This window comes from Cyprinus carpio, chromosome B1 (genome assembly GCF_018340385.1).
Source record: "Cyprinus carpio isolate SPL01 chromosome B1, ASM1834038v1, whole genome shotgun sequence".
Lineage (NCBI taxonomy): Eukaryota > Metazoa > Chordata > Actinopteri > Cypriniformes > Cyprinidae > Cyprinus > Cyprinus carpio.
This window is the reverse complement of record NC_056597.1, coordinates 39,035,772-39,059,259: the sequence shown is the minus strand read 5'-3', so window position 1 is coordinate 39,059,259 and position 23,488 is coordinate 39,035,772. Positions and strand designations below refer to the sequence as shown.

The following is a 23,488-nucleotide window of genomic DNA, read 5'->3' as shown; positions in this document are numbered from 1 at the left end:
TATGCACAGAGTTGACAATAAAGTAGTGTTTCAGAAGTTAATAAAAGTGAAACTGAATGTTTCTCAATATCTATTTTGATACCTATTGAACACACTACAATTTATATATTGGTAGAAAGTGTTTAATAACTTTTTTATCTACATATTAGTCACTCTTTGTTTATTATCCTTTTGCTCATGTTATCGGTAAAATAAAATAAAATAGAATAAAATAAAATCTCTCTAATAAAGTTACTATTCAAGAGGATTAAACAGAGCCAGTAATAAAATGAATGAATAAGTAGTCATATTATTTGCACTGCATGAATCATAGCTTAACACATTAATATAGATTGAACACTGTCTGACTTTGAGAAGCAGGAGGCTTGTAATTTAAATTAGCTTTACAGTTATTTCATTTAGACTTAACTATGTGTTCATGTTTGGTTTTAAAGGGCTTATTAAAATGACTAAATTAATCCATCCAAGAGCAGTGGGGGGTTTCTCTTTTTTCTGCAATGTTGTTTAATGAATATTAATGACATAATAGATGCTGACAGATCTGTTAGGCAGATTCCATATTCTGACATCTGATTTTTCTTCTGTTTCACCTATTCATAGAGACTAAGCTTATTGTGTTTAACCTAATTTCATGCCAAGACAGGCATTTTGACCAAGAAGTCAGGATGTATGTCTGTCAAAAGTTGTGCAAGAGGTCGAAACGTTGCAGTAATTTCCCCTTGGTGGGAGACTGTGGTACGTCATCAAGACATTTGACTTCAAATCCATCTCTGTCTCTCACCCCTCTTTGACACTTATTTGGTCGCCTGCGGCAGATGCAGTGGGGTAAACATATAGGTCTGCCAAGAAAGTAGAAAACAGACAAAAAAGGGAAGGATAAAAAGAGACAGAGGGAAGACAGGCGTGAGTGCTTTACACTTCATTTGATACAAGTCTTAACCTTTATCCCCTGAGAGAGAGAAAGAGAGAGCAACAGAGCCATAGTCAGGCTGCAGGAGCAGCAGGTGGGTTCTTTTAAAGACCAAAGATCCTGTTTTCAGAATCAGCTCAGGTGCGTGTCCCAAACACTAGGCCCATGTTGACACGTGTGATAAGTGATAAGTCTTTTGTATTATAAATGTCTTTACTGTCACTTTTGATCAATTCAATCTTTCTTAAGTAAAAGCATGTTTAAAAAACAAAACAAACAAAAAAAATACTTGAACAGTGTATATAAAAAGTGAGACTTGTAAAAATGCTATGGCATATAATTATACTATGAGTGTTATCTACACAAATCAGTGAAACAGTTTCTCCCTTTTTTCTTTTTCTTCCTTAAAAACTAAATGAATGTGTTAACTACAACAAATTATTAAATTAATTGCAATTTTATAATTTAATAGATGGACAGCCATTTGTCTTATTTATTTTTATTTTCTCATATTAAAATTATAGAATGAATTTGGGCTCCAGACCAAAATGGTCAATAATTTATAAACTAATCACCACTGGCAACTATTGGGGAAACTTTAAATCTAAGCTTTTTTATTCAGCTTTAGGCATTTTTATGTCTAAGGGTTGATTTTTATTAAAACTAAGCGATTTTTTGTTTTATTTTTACTTTTTCTGTTACAGGATTATTGTCTTGGGACATTTTTCATGCCTTTTTCATTTCTGCTTGGTGCTTTTAAAATAATAATAATAAAAAAAAAAGTTATAAAATATAAATAAAATAAAAGAGTTTAAAAAAAAATATTTCTACTTCAAAAATTCACAGTTTATTCAATAAGTTACTAGCAATTTCTGAGGGACAAATGTTTCATATCAAATCCTACATTTTTTTTTTCTTTTTTTTTTAGTGTATGTACAGATTATTTTTTTTACACGTGTCCCATAAATGGACTTTCTATCTTAAAATATTACAATTCATTATTAAATTGCCCTTTTATTTTAAAAATATAATAACACTGAAATATAATATATCATTGGAAAATGGTATGTATGTCCACTTTGAACACTGTTAGCAGACAAATTAAATAAATGTACTTTCAGAGACTTCAGAGGGTGTTTTCTTCTTCAGGAGCATTGATGAAGGGGCTCTGACAGCATAATAAATGGACAACAGTGTGCATATAAGATGACAAGACCTTTGACTCCGTCTAAAATCTGGCTTGTTAACACTGAACCGGGAACAACTGCGCAAGGTCATTTTAAAGGTCGTTTGCCACATCTCCCGTTTACCGTGAAACGCTGATGAAATTTCAAAAGAGTGGAGAACATCGTTTAGAACCTGGCTGCATGCTTTACACATCATCACTTCCTTTTTTACGACATTAAATTCTGAAACTTTTTCCCCTCCACTCTCGGTTCAGTGCTAAACATTTGCAGACAGCGTCTGGAGCATGTAATAAGATTTCTCCGAGATCGATGTCGCCTCTCAGCATGCATAACAACCAGCTGGACGGAGCTGGTGCTGAGAGCAGCCTCTCCCCTCATTACCCCCTGCCGTAGCCTCTCGTGATGAGAAAGTGTAGCCCATTCATTAACATGCTAATCAATTCTTATGAAGTGGCCTAATTGTTTTTTCATGGGGTGAGGGTTAGCCAGTAGACAGACTCGGTGCTGGCCAGCTTCAAAGAACACAAGAGCTTCTTTCTTGGTACGTTTGTGAAGGCTTGAGGTAATAAACAACAAGAAGAGCTGAAAGGTCATTGTCTTGGCACAATAGTCTTTGTGTGTGGAGACAGGAGACCAGAAGGACAAAAGAGCATTGCTTCCTATGAAGCCGTCTGTAAGGGAACCCATAAATGCTTGAAAATGTCCTTTAAAATAATAGTTCATATTTGTATTTGTACGTAACTGTGTATGTGACAAATAAAAATCTTGAATTTGGAATCTTAAAATCTTGAAACAATTTTCATTCAGAAATTGCTAGTAAATTCCAAAAATAATTACAAGGAAGTGGCAGGTAACACATTGAATTAAAAATGAAATTCTGAAGTAAAATACCTGAAATAGTATTTTTGTCTGTGTAAAAAAATCTATTTTAAACTTTACAATGTAGTCAATATTTTGTCAATACCATATCCATTTTACGAAGTATACACATTTAATTATGCATCAATAATTAATATGTTAATTTACTTCATTGCTTGCAAAATGTAAGTTTTAATATAATGTTTATGATGTGGATATAGCTTATTTATCTTATTTATAAGCAGTTCATATCACAGATCATGCAAATCTTTCATCTAAAAATATAAAATCTAACATCTATAAACATGTCAATATACATAAATATTCACCTAATTATGCATATTATTGTGATCAGCTAATTTTCACGTTATTAGACAAATTATTCATCACTCCATTATGTGCAGTGTAGGAGGCATATTATGCATGTCTCCTTTGTCAGACACACCCGTTTTACCATTGGAGCCTCTATTAATGAGCTGATGAGTTGAATCTGGTGATTTTAATTAAGGAAACATGCAAAATGTGCAGTGTAGGAGGCTTCAGGAATGTGGTTTAGAAAAACTGGACTAGATCACGTTGCAAGCATTTGGAGTAAAATACGCACCCAGATATCTCTGATTTCAGAAAGATTTCAAAGCAGATACTTCAGAGCTCAACCTTCCTCTTAGTTTACTGCATTTCAAAGACACAGAATGGACTTCACAGGGGAAAAAGGCAAACAAGTGGATGAAGCAATAGAAAAACCATGTATTTTTCATTTCTCATTTTTCGTATGTGGTAAATGTAAATCTGAAAACTGCTATTCTAGGTAAAACAAAGATTTCATTGAAGCTTAAAATTAGGATGCATATAGTTTTATGAAACATAGAACAAACCCTGGCCGACATAATGCAGAAGAATATCCAAGCCAGTATTCAAGGTCAGTACAAAGAGATCAAAGATAAATCAAACTATGTAAATGTATTTTTAAATTCCACTGAGAGTGCCCTCTGCTGACCGAATGAGGTTTTGTCACAACTACCATCGATCTGCTATTTTATATATGCAATGTTCACAAACAAATACAAAGATTAACAAGAATGCACCTGGCTCTCCAAGAGTAACTTTCACACTTTCCCAAACTTTACATGGTATTGTGACAAGTGTGGCAATGACTCCCATCGGCTGCCTGGGTTATGCTTTGACATTGACGCATCCTGACAGGATTGGAGGTAAAACGTGAAGCCGAGAATGAGCTGCTGTGACAGCTGCTCCATGGAAATGTAATGAACCCAAGTTTGTCACCATTTACCAAAGGGTGATATTGACTTTCCGTCATAGGCGTAATATTGCTGACAATTGGTAGATATGTGGGTTGGCTGACAAAGTGTATCTGACAAATGAATACCAGAGGTGACAATGACGGAGGTGCAAATCACCTTTTTTTAACCAGTCAGCCTGAAGAAGTGAACGAAGCGTGACCTTTTACACAAAGAGTTGTGTAAAGAAAAACACTCAGATGTCTTACAATCAAGTCTTCCAAGTATTTTTTCCACAATGAGTTCCTTGACCTCATTTTTTAAATGAGGGTTAAAACACTAGAAAAAAAAAAAAACATTTATCTTTAATGTAATAAATTATTATCAAAGACTATAAAATACCCAAGACGTGTCACTTGTATAGTTTTGAATGGGGAAAAATGGCGTTTCAAAGATGGCGGCCGAGTGACATGACTTGTCTAAAAGGGACTTTGATTATTATAGACTAATTTGTGAGATGATCCATGTTCTCCAGCACGATTTGAGAATGTTCCAAAGAGCATCTTGTGCTTCAATGGAAGCAAGAAAATCTGACCTTTTGTACAAAAGAGTTCACATGATCAGTGTCACAAACCTGCTTAGTGAAGCAAGGTTTTCTAAGGTATTTAGTTATATATTTCCCTTGCTAATTCCATAGACATTGTTAATTTCTAGGTTCAAATATAAATAAACCTAGATTTTCAATGTTTTCTAAGAATTCTGAACCCCACTGCAGATGTATATACTCCAATTGTGAGAAGTTCAATCGGTTAATCACAAAATCTGGCCCAAGCTTGTCAAACGTATAACATTTCCTTGCTTCCCATGTCTTCTTTCACAGATCATTATGGGCACAAACCCAAGACTAACCAAGAGACATCTCATAAGAATAATAAATTAGATCAATTAAGGTTTTATGAGAAAATGGGCAAATGGCATGTTCTCCTGCCTCCTTCCATCTGCATGTGGCTAAGATCTTTATTGAATAATGAATTTCTCACATTTTATAGCCTTTCATCTGAAGCAAGTGAAGCAAGGGGCAAATGACAAATCCAGAAGAAAAAAAAAAGCATTATGAAGTAAAAACTAAACAGAAATGACTGTTAACGACATAATAAAAGGCTTCCAACCACTTTATGTAATTACATACTCTTCAGAGTACAGAGGGTGAAATGGACAATGACTTCCTATGTTTGCAGTGTTTGGGAAGTTGCTTTAAAAACTGAAACATCCCAAACTACAAGCTGCTCTCAAATCAGTAAAATTACAGTAAAGCTACTTTAGAAACCGGACTCTGCTAAAGAAGAGATCCTAATTGTACTGAATCTTTTTAAGTACTGATTTTTTATTTATTTATTTATTATTTAATGATAATTTTTATTTAAAATTTACGGACCCAAGGTTTCCAGCAGAACATTGGCCAGAGCATAACATTGCCTCCATCGGCCTGGTTTCTTCCCATAGTGCATCCTGCTGCCATCCCTCCCCACACACATACCCAGCCGTCCACCTGATCTAAAAGAGAACATGATTCTCCAGACCAGGCTACCTGTTTTTTCACGGTCCAGACCTTTATTATTATCCTTTATTGCACTACAGCATACCAGGAACTCCCAGTAGGTTTGGAGATACCCTGACCCAGTCGTCCAGCCTTCACTATTTGGTCTTTGTCAAATTCACTCACTCATTCACTTGCTAATTTCCCCCCCCTCCAAAAACATGAAATTCCAAAACTGACGGTTCACTTGCTTCTCAACATATTCCATGCCTTGACAGATGCCATTCAAACAAACTGATGGTGAAGTGAACCACTTGAACAAACTGAATCAGTCTAAAATGATTTAGATTTCCCAATTGTGCATAATGAGATTAGACAGTTTAGAAGAAACTTGCAGGATTTGTAGCATTCCACCAGTATCCCACTTGTTTTGAGAAAAGCTAGAGTGTTTTTAAAAGATTACTAAAAATATAAGCAGTAGCGTCACTAGTTTTGGCAAATGGTATAACTCTAAAAATGCTTCACAAGATTTATGAATGCACAGCCTGTCTTCATTCACATGTTCTGGATCTTTCTTCCTCTTGTTAAAGAGGGAAACGGATGATGGTTTTGACTTGAGAAGTGGTGGGAAACAGGAAGGAGAAGGCAGAGGAACCAGAGAAGAAAGCAGAGGTAAACTGCAGCTCTGGGGCACCTGTATGCTTTAAAATACAAAAGGCAAAGGGTGAGACACAGGCTCACAAAAACCAAGAAAACAAATGAATGAAGGTGAAAGAAACGAAATGCCAGAGAGGGTTACATAAGCCTGCAGTGAACTCCCTATCAATTTAAAGTTTTCTGCATCATGTCCCTGTAGCACCTCAAAACATGAAAGATTGCCTTTGTTCGTCATTTCTCTCTCTCTAGTTGTTTGTCGATCTTCTTTGCTCTGATTTTCTTTCCCATCAGTCTATTTAAGTTCCGTTTGCTTTTTGTTTGTAAAGTGATGCCTGAAAAAATTATACTCGGATGACAGGAAAAAATGAGTAAGTCAGGTTTCCATGCAACACAATTTTACAGTGTTTGAACAGTTACAGCAATTAGAAGAGGCAATTGCTTAACGTGTTTGTTAATTGTGCATTTACTTTCATTTTAACTTTTTTTATTTATTTATTTATTTTGGCCTTTAAGTATAAAGTATTTCTTTCAAAAACATTTTAAAAAATCTTACCAATCCCAAACTTTTGAAGGGTAGTGTAAATCTTGGTGAATGTTGATTTAAATGTTAATAATGTAAAAAACTGAAATAACTGCTAGCATTGACTTTAACATCTACTTGGCGTAAGGCCAGACTTATCATAGGAAAACAGCTATGGATGAAGTTGATTTGATAAATGAGAGAAAGAATGGAAGAACGAATGAAAGAAAGAACAGATTGAAAGTTCAACTTCTGCTATTTTTGCTGCAGGATGTACAGACCTTTATGACTCATGAGTCTCCATGATTATGAATTGCATGACTATGCATAATGTTTACCAAAGGATCTTGTCTGAAATTCTCATCCTCTAGAAGTTATTGGGAGTGCTCTTCTGTTCTTGATGATGACTGGTCTTTCTCTACTGTTCTCTGTGGCTTTCCTTCATTAGTACAGGAAACGAAACACAGGGAGCACTGAGCTTGGCTGAAACATGCCTCTTACTTTGATTAGCAAGAGTGGCGCGTGCTATCCAAAAATTATTTGGATATCTACCATTAGAGCATCAGCATCTGTCAAGTTCACAGACTTTAGTTTGCTCTGTAAAGTTTCAAGACGTTTCAGTCTTCAGTGTATTTTTCGTTCTTGTCTCTCCTTTTCTCTTCCATTGGGTGTTTTGCCTTTTCACTTCATGGTTCAAAGGAGAGGTGAACATCACAGCCATCATGCTTCCTGAGAACCAGTCAGGGAGCCAGACAGCACCTCCTGTGGCATGCTGGGTAAGCTGCTCAAGTTGGGTAGCTGCCCACCAGCCCTCGAGACCCATTTTCTTTTATTAATGAATCTTTCTAGTTCCTTACTAATGCACACACCATATTTCACCCAGAATGAGCTTTTAAAGATCTTCAACAGTGCTTAACGCAGTCAGATACCAAGAGAGGATGTTTAAGAGCATGTGACTATACGCTTCCCAAGACAGCATTTGGATTAATCAAAACAGACTTTCAGTTATCCAGGGATCTGTTTAGTTCTGAGACAGCTCATAATCTGTGATCTGATGAAATTTTCCATCCGTTTTTGTCCAGAACTCCACAACCTTCCACCCCATGTGTAGAGGAACCTTCCAGTCTGAAACCATCTGTTCAGACCACTGGTCCACACTCCTCTGAAACAATCTGTTCAGGCTAATGGAGCGATTTCACCATGCTCCAGATACAGTATTAACATACAGTGGGGTCCAAAAGTCCAGGTTTAACACTAGATGGATCTTGAAAAAATAAAAATAAAAAATGGCTAAAAGTGTCTAGCACTGGTCTGTATTCAGTGAAAAAGGCATCTTTTCTACTTTGCCTTATTTAGGGATTTGATTATACACAAACATTTAAATGTTTCTGTAATGTTTTTGTTCACTTTCAATTCAATACAACTAAAACTAATCACCATAGCATGATGAGTCAGCGTTTCATAGAAATTGCATATGCATTATTCTAAATCCGTTTTACTAAAGTTTTGGGATACTGATGATTTGAAAATGTTATTTTTCCTAAACCTATGACAAATACTGTACATGAATAACATTGCTGCTGCTCATTTACTTATGAAGAATATGTGGAATATCAAGAAATTTTAATATGTTAATGAGAAGAAGTCCATACATTTTTTTTTATCTATTTTATGCGTTCCAGTGTAAAATAAAATACATTTTTAATAATCACTAAATTTCATTGTGGTCTCAGATGTTTGGAGTATCAATCCACCGCTTCATGTATTTTGTTATAAAGGTCCATGATGCATGTGTGCATTATATGCTACATGTAGAGCTAATCTAGGATTAGTGGCTACTTTAGATCTGTTGCATCAGTCAGTGCTGGGCAATCACATACTCAAGCTGTTTCTCTCTTGCTTTGTCTCTCTCTCTGTGACCACACCCCTCAGTCTATACCTCAGAACAAGGTCATATATAATTTACAACTCCAATAACCGCCAAAAAGCATTGCATATTCATTAAGTCTTTCATGTCAGATGTTGAATTTGAAAGTGGTTAGAGTCAAAGCCCTCTCTGAACTCACATTTATATTTCTGTCATAAAATATGGAGTGATCTTTTGTGTTTTCTTTTATTTCTTTCCTTTTTTTGTGCCATACTATTTGATATTCCAATATTATCCTTTTTGAGGGTGATATTGAAAGCTTGTGACAGAGAGAAGAAGAGACGTGCCATTGTATTTAATAAGCACAAAGATCTGAAAAGTAATAATGAAAGGATTATGAAAAATATCTCCTCGAAGTTGAATGCAAGGTAACTTTTCTTATGCTGTCTGGTTATTTTAAGCACCACAAATGAGCACCTTTATGGACAGTGACTAGTATATCACTAAATTTATACAAAAAAATAAAAAATAAATAAAAAATAAATAAACATCAGCTTCACCCTTAATAATCAACCAGCTAAAGAAGTAAAAATAAAGGATGCATATCAGGTAATCACAGCTAGGATCATAGTCAGAAAAACAACAGAATTGTGATTGTGACATTACTTGTATACAATAGTGCAACCAACAAGAATTTAATATTGATTAACTTCATTTTAGATTGTGTTGTTGCCAGATAATTTGAATCAGTGTTTTTGAACCAAGTTGTTGAATGAGGCAATGATTTGCTCATAAAAACTGTACATTTTTGCCATCCACTAGTGTAAATATGCCATGTACAGACTGATAGTTTAAATAAATACAAATTAAATTAAATTAAATTAAAATACAATACATTAAATTAAAATAAATGATGTAAACCAAATATCACTCCATAAGGCTGAGGATACACAGGGCAACTTTTTGAGCAATTTTGCTGGCCAACTTTTTTTGAGCAGTGTTGCTTTGGTTCTTTCCCACTGAAAATAGGTAACAAATTTCTATATGGATACTTTAGATTGGTTGTGAGCCCTGTGTCTAACACGGTTGGCCGTTGATGGCAACATTGCCAAGAGCTGCCCGGCAACATTGCTCAAAAAGTTGCCCCGTGTATCATCAGCCTATAGTCAGAGAATCACTAAAAAATACTCGGCGTAAACCCAGATCATTTTTAAATTGTTTGAATGCTGCACAATTTAATGAGGTAAAAAATGCATTCAACTATGAATAATACTGTAAGTACGAACAAATTGTGAACTGCACTTGTGATATTAATATGTGAAAATCTTATACTTTCTTGTCATTTAATTATATAAATTAATTTAAACATTTTATTATGAATATTTACTAATATATCATAACTGGAGTTGGAATGACATAAACCATTTTTTGCATTTTCTCATTAGTTTAAAATCCAAAGTTGTGCATTTCTACATGCTTTATTAAAAAAATTGTATTGTATTTCCTAGTAAGGAAACGGACTAGGCATAGTAATGTTAGATTTGAAAGTGTACAGAACTAAGATGGCAGTAACGGATGAAATGGGTTACCTTGAGATTTTCCCTTTCTCTCTCTACACGCTGGAACTCCTGGCGCTCCTTGTCTAGAGCCACTTCTTTTGTGGTGATTTCATCTTTTAGCTGTTCGAACATGTGGTTCACGATCTTCACCTTGCGTTTCATCTCTGCATTCTGATCCTAGAAGTGAACACAGGGTGGTGTGTTAGAAATTGGCCAAACTTATGCACAAAGACAGCTTGGCAGACAGGTAGACAACCACCCTAGCAGATTCACACTCAAAACACAGCAGGAATGGGTCATCAGCAAAAAACCGACAACAAAGGACAGTCTATTATAGACCTGAAAAATAAGTCTTATACTTGAGTTTCTTACTGCAGCTTTCAAGGTTTCCTTTCCTGTGCTGACATATTTTCTATTGATACAGAAAGTTTTGGGCTTTCCTTTTTTTTAAATATATATAGGCAATAGTCTTTGTTCATATCACAGCTACAGTATAAATCATGATTTGCTTGTGGTTTGCATGTGTCATTCGAATGCTGAATATTCTCATTGTAATCTGATTAGGTAAAAATTTGTGTAGTGCAGGATGAGTCATCAATATACTGATCCATTTTCCTGAAAGAAAAATACTGTATATTTATGCATAAATGCATATAGTACAATTCAAAAGATACTACCAATTAAAAAAAAAAATAAAAACCACTAAATCAACATAAAAAAAAATATATATACACATATATATATATATATTTCTGAAGGATCATGTGACACTGAAGACCAGATCCTCTGAAAATTCAACTTTGCCATTACACAAATAAATTACTTCAAAGCTAATAGACATTGGCTAAAAGCCACTAAAATCAAATTTTCGGACCTGGATTTTATTGATATCAGTGAATGGACTAATTAAGGTTTCATGACTTCTGGAAAATTTTTGCTATTTCAACCAAAAAAATTACTGAAAAGACGTGGGGGTGAGCAATAGCAGCATTTTCATTTCATGGTGAACTTCTTCTACTAACTTGCATAGCAATAGTAACAGAAGTGGCAGTAGACATTCAAACCATGACAGTATCGGACCTGAAAGAGAAAAGTGACTATAGAAAATGACAGTTCACACTAATTCTCCACTATTGAGCTCCTCACAGCAATGCTGAGAATGCAACTTGTGTTGCATTTTTGAATTGCATTCTGACACATTTCGCAATGCATTAATGCGTAAAAATGGGTTTTGTGTAGCTAGAAGCTACATTAGTGTACTTTTGTAGTTTCAGGCCACACAGCAGGGAGGTTACCTGCTATTTCCGACTTTGCACAAATGGGGCGATTTCCTGGACAAAGATTAATGTTCACGCCACCCTACACAAGCTTCATTTGGGCGAATTTCCCAAAGAAGTCATCCCATGGATCCACTGGCCTCTACAGTATATCTGCTCTCATGCTCATGGGGAGCAGATCTGTAAGATGAAGGTCTATACACACACACACATATATACACACTTACCTTGGCCTCAATCAGGTTCTTGCTGAAGAGGTTCCTCTCTGTCCTGACATCCTCATAGAGGTTCTGCTGCTGCTTCAGTTTTGTTTCAGCTTCTGCGATTCTCTTCTTATACTCAAATATCTGCATCTCCTTCAATTTAATGTCCTCAATATTCTCAAGAACCTGAAAAGACAGACAGAGACAGTGGGGTTAAATCTGGAAAACTGCAACTAGTCTTTAGGTCTGTCTGTTGTCTACAAAGCAGCTAGTTTCTAAGCATCCTACTGTACCTTATGATTGACAGTACAACGGTAAATCACATTCACACAAACATAAAGAAAATTTACATTTAAAACAGACAATCCTAAAACCAACAATAAAATCAAAAATACCAAACAAAATTGTAATCTTAAAACCAGGAAGAAAATTTACATTTCCAAACACAGAACTGTTTTAAAATTTATGTTTAAGTCACGACTGTGTATGATTTATGTCGTAGAATAAAACATGACAGTCACTTTATATGTTAAACACAAACCTTATTTTACTCATAAATCAAAAAACACCATTCTAAAAAGCCATTAAAAACTTCCACAGGGTTCCCATTGCGAATTAGCATTACAAATTAACAACACGACTAAACAGCTCTATAGAGTCAAAAGTTAACATGTTGCCAAGCTAACACTCTAATCAGCACAAAATCAAGTACTGAGATACATTTTATTTAAATAGAACATTATAGATGACATTCTTAACTTAGATCATCACAGTTCATTTTGGAATTGCAGATAGATAGATAGATAGATAGATAGATAGATAGATAGATAGATAGATAGATAGATAGATAGATAGATAGATAGATAGATAGATAGATAGATAGATAGATAGATAGATAGATAGATAGATAGATAGATAGATGAATTCAACTCAACACTCCCAGTTTCTATTAATAATATATTATAGTTAATGTATAGTTAATGTATAGTTAATATTATATAGGAGGCTTTCAAATATTGTTGAGAATGTTTTGAAAGAAAGGTAGGCCACTGTAATGTATGATTGCTTTATCTGTGAAAGACAAAAGTGATGCGCCCATAGATTTTGGTCAAAACAGGGTATAATGTGTAGCAACATCATTTTGTTGCCTGTTGCTTCATACAGCCTTTCTGCCAAAATATTGGAAAAGTGTTTATGTTATTCATCGAGAGGTTATGCAACCTTGCACTGATGCAAAAACAGACCCAGAATTGCCTTTACCTTTCTCCTCACATGTCATGTTTTGATTTGCTTTCTTTAACTCCGATAAATTCACATCAGGAGAAGTTTAGACAACCAAACAACTTGCCTTTATTGAATTTCACTGCAGTCTGAATAGATGCCAATTCTTGTTAACCTTTACACTTTCGCATTTATCAAAGCGAAAAATACAATGTTTCAGTGCGGTTTGATTGAAATAACACAAAAAAATATATTTACTTTGTCCTTCGCACAGGCTTCAAAAATGCAAGGGAATTTAAAAGGGACATTAAATTGATAGCAGAATGTGTCCAAGACAATGCCATTCAAACTCATATATGCTACTGTACATTGCGGGTTAAATAGCTTGTGTAGTGATATTTTAACAACAGCTTTCAGACATACACACCAAACACATTGTGTCTGTAGAGATAATAAAGGTGCATGTGTCAGATGAGTCCACTGGTTGTAAATACTCAGCCCTTCTGAAAGTAGTGAGTATATAATCAACCAAAGCATAAGAAAATAACGTCAGTCACTTCCCGTAAATTCAGCAACTCACAATTCATAGTCAGCTTCGGGGCCTTATAAATCAAACTTGTGAACACTATAGAGTTTCTCCATCATCTCCTCTATAAATCTAGCTAAATTCACTGATCTGAACCTGGCAAAAGTCATACTTTTTATCCCCTTAAATGTCATCCTGTAGGACAATACATTGGTTTTGTCCAATGGGTGATTATGTGGAGCACCTCAATCATTACAGACATCAAACAATCCAAACTACAAAAAATCAAAACAAAAAAAACACAACAGAAAAATATCATTACATTACAACAACATCACATAACATATAAAAACACAAGACCTCTTCTAAACACAAAATCTTCTAAAGGTAAAATGAATTATATATCAAGATTTTGTGCTCAAAAGCCTCACTTCATCACACAGCTTCACATTTACTGCTCATATAATGTTTACAAATGATTTTTCATATACAGGAGAACATGCATGCTCTCATTATTTTAAAGGTTCACCAATAAAATGCTAAGAAATTTTTATCAGTCTTATTATTCAGGACTAAAAGACGATTACCCTTAATGGTTTTCTATAAATAACATGCCATTAATGATGGTGGAACATTGGTGAAATATAATGAGACAGTCTGGGGATGATATGAGCTGGCCTTATTACAGACTGAAGATCTACAGATTTGCATTTAAAATGATATTTGTAAAGACAGCTGTTTTCTAAATAATTACTGTATGTAATACAATGCTAGTGTGTGAAGGGGGCAACAGATAATTCTGCAAATAAATGTTTAATATCACTCTGTTTTTATGAAATGTCTCTAAAACTTCTGTGCCAAGAATTGAGAGCAAAGACGGCATTCTTGCACACTTCCTGCACCAGCTGAATGGGAATGCTAACGAATAGCTTCTAGACTTATAAACCTACTTGTTTGAACCGTGTTTCTTATTTTAAATCAGAAGAATTTTTATTCTCTGCAAAGTACGAGCAAGCTATAGTTGTGAAGTCAGATCTCAGGAGGCAATCTCAAAACCATTAGCTAAGAGCTTTTTCAACACGTGGCTTACGGCTGAGCTTTTTTTTTTTTTTTTTACCTGGAATTAGATTATTAACTTTTCAAAAAATCTTGCTGAAAGAAAGCAAATGTTAGCAATGCTGAATACATGAAAGCGATGTTGTGTCTCAAATAGCCTCTGGTTCCTAGGAAACTGTGATAGATGTTCCAAAATAAACACCTACTGCAGCGCAACCTTCATGTAGCTGAAAACTGAAGGCGACTGCTTGCACTTTTTGGTGTGTAAGACAGTATAATGAGTGCTGTAAGTAAAGGCAGAATCTATAAATAGAAACAGTATGTCTGTTTTTACTGTTTACATTGTGAATACACACTGAAATATATATATATATAGTAAAATTCTGATCATTTTATTGCAAAAAAACACTGTTCAGTTTTGTAAAAACCTGGCAATATTTTACAGTGCAGATCTTTGAAGGATGATCCAGCTACTTTACACAGAATCAGGAACACTATTATATGGTATATATTATGTTTGGTCTTATCCAAGACAGAAAAAGAGTAAGAAGATGTGCCTGGAGCTGAATGTAAACCTGAATCTTCCTGTTCATGCTGCAGTGCACTTTCTCAACATAAAACCTGAGAAAACAAATGTCAGGGCAAATGCCAGGATGCTAAGGGGTGTGTCAACAAAAAAAAAAATAAGACAGATTTTTCATGGACTACTGTTCAAGACAGATATTTTTAGTACAAAGCTATTTAATGACCATCACATCATAGTCTGTAATTATAATTAACACTACTGCTTTCTGATTTGAAAAAAAATAAAATAAAATAAAAAGCCAACAGATGGTTTTAATCACCAGAACATTTAATTTAAAAGAATAACTTGAGAGCAGCAGAAAGTTTCTAGCAGCAAATTAAATGTCTTACTAAGTGACTCTATCTGGCCAATAAGTAATCTTAAAAATACTTATTTTTTTGCATCTAATGCATTTCCACAAGTACATTATTTAAATGAATGACACATTAACTGAGAATAGCAGGTGATACATTAACCAAACTCAAATTTTCTCATGTTATAAGGTCTCTTATAAAAGGTCATGGTGAGATAATGAAGTAAACTGCAGAGCTCATTTACAGGAATAGTTTACCCCAAAATAATAATACTGTCATTATTTACTCACCCATATGTCGTTTCAAACCTGTATGACTTACTTTCAACCATGGAACACAAAATAAGTTTGCACAGTACATGATAGCAGAATTTTATTTTTGGGTGACCGGCGCTTTGAGAAATGTAGATTATCGATATAAATTTGAAATACCATGATGTAATTAAAACATGTTAAACATCAGACTCAATCAGACCGTTCTCTAATTATGTTGTTCACGGCACGCTTGACTTAACTTGATAGTTCCCCATTATACCTAAACAAGTTTGCTGTAAGTGCCTAAAAGTTACTGGCTTGAAGTGTGTATAGAGCGGCACACACACATCGCTCTGTTGCGATAGCAACAGTTTTATAAAGTCATCAGTAAGATGACTCACACAAGCATGCTAAAGTACTACAGAGTGAAGAAATGCCTTCAAGGATTACAAGACAAAAACCAAGAGACTCTTGACTCTCAACAGCTCTTAGAAAGTAAAACATCGTAAGAGAAAGAAATGTAAGGGGATTTGATTTTTTTTCACTCTTAGGCCTATAACATACTTTATGCAAGTACGAATGTAAATACACCAAATTACACAAGCTATATTTAATTTATCATGTTTTGAAATGGGTTCAAATTCAATACACATCTGAGTGCAATTATGTGTTGCATTCTCAGTACTGCCACAAGGGGCGCTATAGCTTACACTCAATGTTCAGATAGATAGATAGATAGATAGATAGATAGATAGATAGATAGATAGATAGATAGATAGATAGATAGATAGATAGATAGATATGACTAAAAATGAACAAAATTAGCCTTCACTGAGCAATAGCTAACTTGTGTGTAAGTGTATGTGTGTGTGTGTGTGTGTGTGTGTGTGTGTGTGTGTGTGTGCGCGCGCTGTACCTTCTTGGTGAGCTCACTGGCCTCGTTTATGTAGCGATCCCTCTCTTTCTCCAGCTGGTAGATGATCTTTCGCTGTTTCTGGGCTTCGTCCCTGTAGTTTAAAATCTCCTGTTCCAGACTCTTCTTTGACTGTTCGTGTAGCTTAACAATGGTCTGCTGTTTGTCTGTTTCATTGGCCGCCTTGATCATATTCTGGAAGAAACACGTACACAGAGACACAAAGAGGTTATGCAAAAGATCAATTTGTAAATATACTGTACTTAGCAATAGTGACTCAAGATTTTCAGAAAACAGACGCAAAAAAAAAAGGAGCTTTGGAATAGGATGATTTTATTCTGTGATATATTACTGTTCAATAGATCAAAGGAATGATTCTCCAAGGTAAACTGATATCAAAAGCCGTGTTTGTATGCCACAGTGTGTGTGTGTGTGTGTGTGTGTGTGTGTGTGTGTGTGTGTGTTTGTGAGACAGAGTGTCTCCTGTGCAATTAAATATGAATATCCTGTAATTTTCATACGCACAATAGCAATGCAATATTCAGCATGTCAGCAGAAACATCATGCACCTTCTCTTGTTTTCTGAAATCCATCTGTGCATCATAACAGCGTGGGGAAGCTATGAGAACTGTGAAAATGTAGAACCGCTGCAAAATATTAGCCCTTAGGATAAAAATATAAATCATAAAGACTCGCCGAAAAGCTTACCTGGTATTAATATTAGTTTCAAGACATCCAAAGCACGTCCAAAACATTTAAGATCAGATCACTCAAACTAGCAGAGCTAAAACAAAGATTTAAAGGGATAGTTCACCCAAAAATGTTTAATTCTGTCATTTATTACTCACCCTTATCCATAGACAGCAAGGGTCCTACCACAATTAAGGCACAGAAACGTTTCAAGGACATCTTTAAAATAGTCCATGTGACATCAGTGGTTCAAACGTAATTTTATGAGGCTACAAGAATACTTTTTGTGCGCAAAAAAATAATAATAATAATAATAATGTATTAATTCAACAATTCTTCTCCTCCGTGTTAATAGCGGCATTTTGGAGAATATCACGATGCATGTGCCTGCTTTTCCTGTACGTAAACAATGCAAGCGCATGGTACTGCTGACATAGAACACACATACATGGCGGAAAGCACGCACATGCGTTGTGGTATTTTCCAAAATGGCGCTATAGGTTTGCATATAAAAAGTATTCTCATGGCTTCGTAAAATGAAAGTGAAAAAAAAACAAAAAAAACACTGATGTACTATTTTTCTGATGTCCTTACTATGTTTCTGTGCGTTAATCGTGGTTGGGCTCTTGCTGTCTATGGGAGGGTCAGAGAGCTCTCGGATTTCATCAAAAAGGTCGTACTGCTTTTGAACGTACTGCTTTTGAAGTTTTACTGGTTTGAAATGAATTATTTTAAATAATAATAATAATAATGATCAAATAATAATCCTAAATAAACAGACAGGTTTTAGTGGCTTTTTGGTTTGTGGTTCATTTGATTATTTAATTGCTATATTATTTAATTACTAAATAATAATCTAAATAAATAAATAAAGGTTTTAGGGGCTTCATGATTTATTTGATTAGTTGATATATTGTTTATTTAATGAAATATTAATCTAAATAAACAAATAAATGTTTAAGGGCCTTTTTATGTGTGTGATTCAATTTAATTATTTGATATACTGTTTAAGTTTGTGATCCATTTTGTGGATTTGAGATATTAATTTATATTATTAAATTTTTAGGGGCTTTTAAACGTGTGATATATGATGTTGTTTGGTGAGTTAATTTGATTAAGCACTAAACAATGTAAATCTAATGATATATTATTTAATAAAACAAATTTGAAGGGCTTTTTAATGTTTGTGATCCATTTGATTAATTATTTGATATATTATTTAATAAAACAAAAAATATATATCATAATGGAAACAGGTATATAATCATATATAACGATATAACGCGAAAATGACCAAATTTTTTTATTTTTGGAACTGTTATTTCACTAAAGGGGCTTTTAACGTGTGATGTAATGTGTGTGTATGATTAAATAAATTAATTAATATAATACACTAAAATACAACTAAAAATAATGTAAATATATAAAGATGAGAGGGCCATAGATTGAAACGGAGACTTCGAGATTTAGGAACAAGGAAGCCGAAGGCAGAGAAAGTCCGGAGCCTGCGTCCTCGCATAGTGGGAGCAGGCGGGGAGATGAGCATGAGCCTGGTACCAGGGGACCGATGCGGGAGCCGGAGTGGGAGCCGAAATTTGATGAATTAGGGGACCCCGAGCCGGAGGGCGAAGGACCGAGACCGGAGAGAGTTCCAGATATATTAGGCGGAGGTGCAGGGAATAGGAGCCTGACGCTCCGGAGTGGATGGCGCGACGATGCGGCGAAACTTACTGACCATTAACGAGGGGGAGCCGGTTTGGCACCAGGTGGGATTGCGGGCCACGGTGGAGATGAGGGACGGAGCCAAGTGCGGAGCCGCCGGTCTAAAGGATAAAGGGAGGATGGAGGCTGAGGCAGGGAAGACAGTCCAGAAGGAGGTCTGGAAGTCCTGCGGCGTAAGGCTATAATGATAAACAAAAGATCTGGTATGGGCGGAATAATCAAAATAAACTAAAGAAGGATTGTATTAACCAGCGCGAAAGTTATTAATGGCGGAACAGCGGAGATGTGTGTGTGTGAATCAGTGGGCGGTGAAACAGAAGTGACGGAACCAGCGTGTGTGAACTGTGTGAGGGGACGGGGAGGGAGGAGCATGGGAGGGAAGCAACACAGAAGGATGTGGACGTGAATAAGGCGGTTGCGGAACCAGCGGAGAAGCAAACAGAAGGATGTGTTTTTCTGTATACTTCCCAGAAACCGCCCTGCCATGCAGCTGTGTGGGCGGGTGTGTGTGTCCCACGACGGCACGGGGGTTGCCGGCTCCACACTCTCGACCTGTCAAGTCGCACTCTGAGCTCTCCCAGCGGCGAGGCTATCCTCGTTCCTCTGCTGGTGCTAGGCTGCGGGGCTCATGCGGTCTGCGGCGGTCTCTAGCTCCGTGCAGCGGGGTGATGGCTGGCTGGTCCTCTGGGTCGGGAGTGGGCTTTAAGGTGGTAGCCTATACACCGCTCGCTCAGGCCAGCATAGTTATTAGCGCGCGGTCCGGGAAGTTAAGGCACGCCAGATCGAAAAAGTACCTCCAGCGAACGGTCCAGTTGCTCCAGGCATAGGAGTCGGACGCCTGGGATATCCATTCCGAGAGGGGGCAAAACAAACAAAAAAAAACAGAAAAGAAAAAACGCCGCTTAAACTTTAGGTCAACCAGGGCTGGGGGACGCTCGAAGAAGAAGGTAGAACAGGGGTTGATAGCGGACCAGGGAGATTTATTTAATTAAATAGTCTAAATAAATAAGTAAATCTATAATGATAACAAATAAAAAAAAAAATAAACAAAATAAAATAAATAAAATTAATAAAGATAACAAATAATAATCAAAATAAACTAAATTGTATTAATAAAGTTATTAATAAAATGTGTGTGTGTGTGTGTGGTGTGTGTGTGTGTGTGGTTGTGTGTGTTTTTTTTTTGTGTGTGTGTTCATTAAATTTAATTTATTACATATTACACATTTTAAACACAATCAGAAATCTTTTTCAAGACATTTTGATAGGATAAACATTAGAAGTTAGAAACACATGTGCACACACACCTTATTCAGGATGTCCCTCTCCCGCACCAGTTCATCTATAGCCTTCTTGTCCATATCCATCTGCTTTTTTGCAGTCTCCATTTCTAAGAAAAACAGAAAATGAAGCTCTTATTATTTATTTTTTAGTTCTTCTTTCAAAGCCAGCGGGATATATTGCTAATTGTTACTTTTCTTTTTAAAAGGCTTTCCGCTAATAGGGTGGTTTTCAGAAGCACTTTCCACAGTCTGTGAAGGACCAACGTAAAATAATTACACAATTCAAAAAGCCCATTATACGGCTGCAGGCATAAGAAGGTAGAAAAAAGAACTGGGACACGGAAAGACTAAAAGGAAGAGTGGGAATAAGCAAAAGAGTGTCTCGGCTGTCAGCGAGCAGGCGTGCATGAGTGGACATCGCGGGGCCGCGCTGTCATGTGAAATGGCCATTCCATGTTCTGTCCTCACATGACCCCGCCTCCTCTTCTCCTCGGACGGCCAGCTCACTGACCCCACTGTCACAGCCCATCTCATCAATCAGCCAGCCAACCCTGATTAAGATGACAACATCCATCACCGTGGAAACCCCGATTAAGATGACAACAGGGCTCTGGCTCCATCCATCAGCCGTCAAACACCCTCCGTTCGAACCGTCCAATCAGAGCCTGGAGACTTTCACTAATATGAGGATTTCTTTATAAATTACTGGCTTGATGACAAGTCTGATCATTTGTCAAACTGCACAGATGGGATCAAGGACACTGCGATAAATTAAGTGCAGAGTAAGGAGGCTTTGTTTTTGTTGTTCCATGAAACTTCCACACATACTATTTCCCCTCCTTATTTGGCAATTCCAAAGAGCATAAGAAATTAGAAGAAATGTTACAGTGAGTTCTAATTGGATCACAGAAAAGCAGGGAAAAACATGCTAAATGCAAATAATAAGAAGCAATTAACCATGTAGTAGATAAGAGCAAAATTAATAGCCATAACAACTGTTAAAGGGGAGGAGAAATCTTTCTCTTTTGTTTTTAACATCATTTTGCTTCTCTTTTGTTGTTAACATCAAAGGCTATGCATCCAAGAAACCTTTACTGTATTTTGGCACAAATGTTTCTCATTTATTTAACTAGGCAGATGACAAGAAGAAGAAGAAGAAGAAGAAGAAGAAGAAGAAGAAGAAGAAGAAGAAGAAGAAGAAGAAGAAGAAGAAGAAGAAGATTTGTTATGTGTGGTGAATTATCATCTGCCAAAAGCAGGAAACCAACAAAATTCAAGAGGCATTTAAAAAAGAAGATGTCCTGTTCAAATTTTCTGATGCTGTTAATAATAAATCATTTAAATAAATTTTATCCATTATTTATTTTATATAAATTATATTATAAATTATATTATTTTGATTTAATTGTATTATTTTATACATTGTATCGTGAATATTGTTGATCATATAGTTCAAATTAATATATTAATATATAAATATTAATATAATTAATATATAATATATAAAATATATATATAAGATATAAATAATATATAATTATAAAGTATTTTTTTTTTTTTTTTTTGACCCTTGACCACAAAAACAATCATAATTAGAACGGCTATATTTATAGCCAAAAATACATTGCATGGGTCAAAATTATCGATTTTTCTTTTATGCCAAAACCATTTGGATATTAAGTAATGGTCATGTTCCATGAATATATTTTTAATATCATCATGGATAATTTTAATAAAAATGTCCTACCCTATTTTTTATTAGTAATATGCATTGCTAGGAACTTAATTTGGACAACTTTTTTGCACTCTCATATTGCAGATTTTCAAATAGTTGTATCTCGGCCAAATATTGTCCCATTCTAACATACCATACATCAATAGAAAGCTTATTTGTTCAGCTTTCAGAAGCTTTATTAAAAAATAGTTTGTTTGCTTTTTTGTTTTTATATTCATTCATTCTGGTAATAATGAAATGTTGAAATTCCACTTTATGTCCAACACAAAATCTTGATTCAAAAGCCTTAAGCAAAACCAGCTTTGTAGATCCACTGTATAGATTCGTAAACATAGAGCACAAGAAACAGTTTCTAGCCACAGAGCATCATGAAACAGCCACATAAAAAAATTCCTTGAAAGTTTACATTCACATCAAAGAATAGCAGAAGTTCGGTCTTTTGTGCAGCAATTCTACTAACAACCTACTCAGACAAAGCTCTCTGGATTACAGGTCTTATAGTCAATAATTGATGCGACTGATGGAAGTGTCCAGCTACAATGGCCCTAGGGTTTCCCTGAGCAGTGCAGACTGTATGGTGTGAAGATAAGACTGAGGTTAAGCACCAACACTCCACAGACCTCGTCATTTAGCCAATGCTTTGATCTAAAGTGACCAGCTTTACAGGGACAGTCCCACTGCAGCAACCTAAGTGCTGTGTTCAATGACACAATGGTGACGGCTCAACCTGCAGCATTCTGGTTACCAGACCAGAGCTTTACCTCTGTGCTATCTAGCCCATCAGACACAGCTGAAGCCATTAGGATCCACTGTCTGTCCTGCACTGAGTCTGCTGAGAAATCTATCTTCTCATACTCAGCTGGGATGGACAGAACATGGTTATAATCAGGGTAATGGATGCTGGTGTTGGTGAGAGGTCATAATGGTTGGAAGAAGAAAGACGGAGTAAGCAGGTGTGGAGGGGAGAAGCAAGAGAAGAGAGACCAATCTGTCAAAGAACAGATTCAGATCATATGTCATTTACCGCAGGTGTATTTCACAAACTACTAGAAAATTAAACATTTACACATGTTTTAAATATATAAGCACATGGATCTCTTTAATAGTGGTTTTCAAATGGTTTTGCTTCACAGCTCAGATTTTACTGGACATCAATTTGCAAATTATCTACTGTATAAAAGTTACAAAAATGCTCATAAAGACTGAAATGGGTTAATAGATTAAAACATTAATATTACCATTACCTGCAAAACAAAACAAACAAAACAAAACATTCTATGGAATGACTAGAACAATAGTAGCATTACATAACTAAATATACTGAATAATATAATAAATTATGATTAAATTCAAACTGCTTTATTATTAGCATTAATATTACTATGACCTGCATGGC

At 35.6% G+C, this 23,488-nt stretch overlaps 1 protein-coding gene across 1 annotated transcript in view; it reads right to left on the bottom strand.

The window, feature by feature from the left end:
* Positions 1 to 23,488, bottom strand: part of LOC109064038 (cilia- and flagella-associated protein 58-like) — an 82,429-nt gene that overhangs the window by 50,068 nt on the left and 8,873 nt on the right. The window contains exons 8-11 of the mRNA XM_042717447.1: positions 20,382 to 20,464; positions 16,666 to 16,857; positions 11,838 to 11,999; positions 10,364 to 10,510 (exon numbers count right to left, since the gene is read on the bottom strand). Coding sequence (XP_042573381.1) covers positions 10,364 to 10,510; positions 11,838 to 11,999; positions 16,666 to 16,857; positions 20,382 to 20,464 — 584 coding nt within the window. The remainder of the gene's footprint in view (positions 1 to 10,363; positions 10,511 to 11,837; positions 12,000 to 16,665; positions 16,858 to 20,381; positions 20,465 to 23,488) is intronic.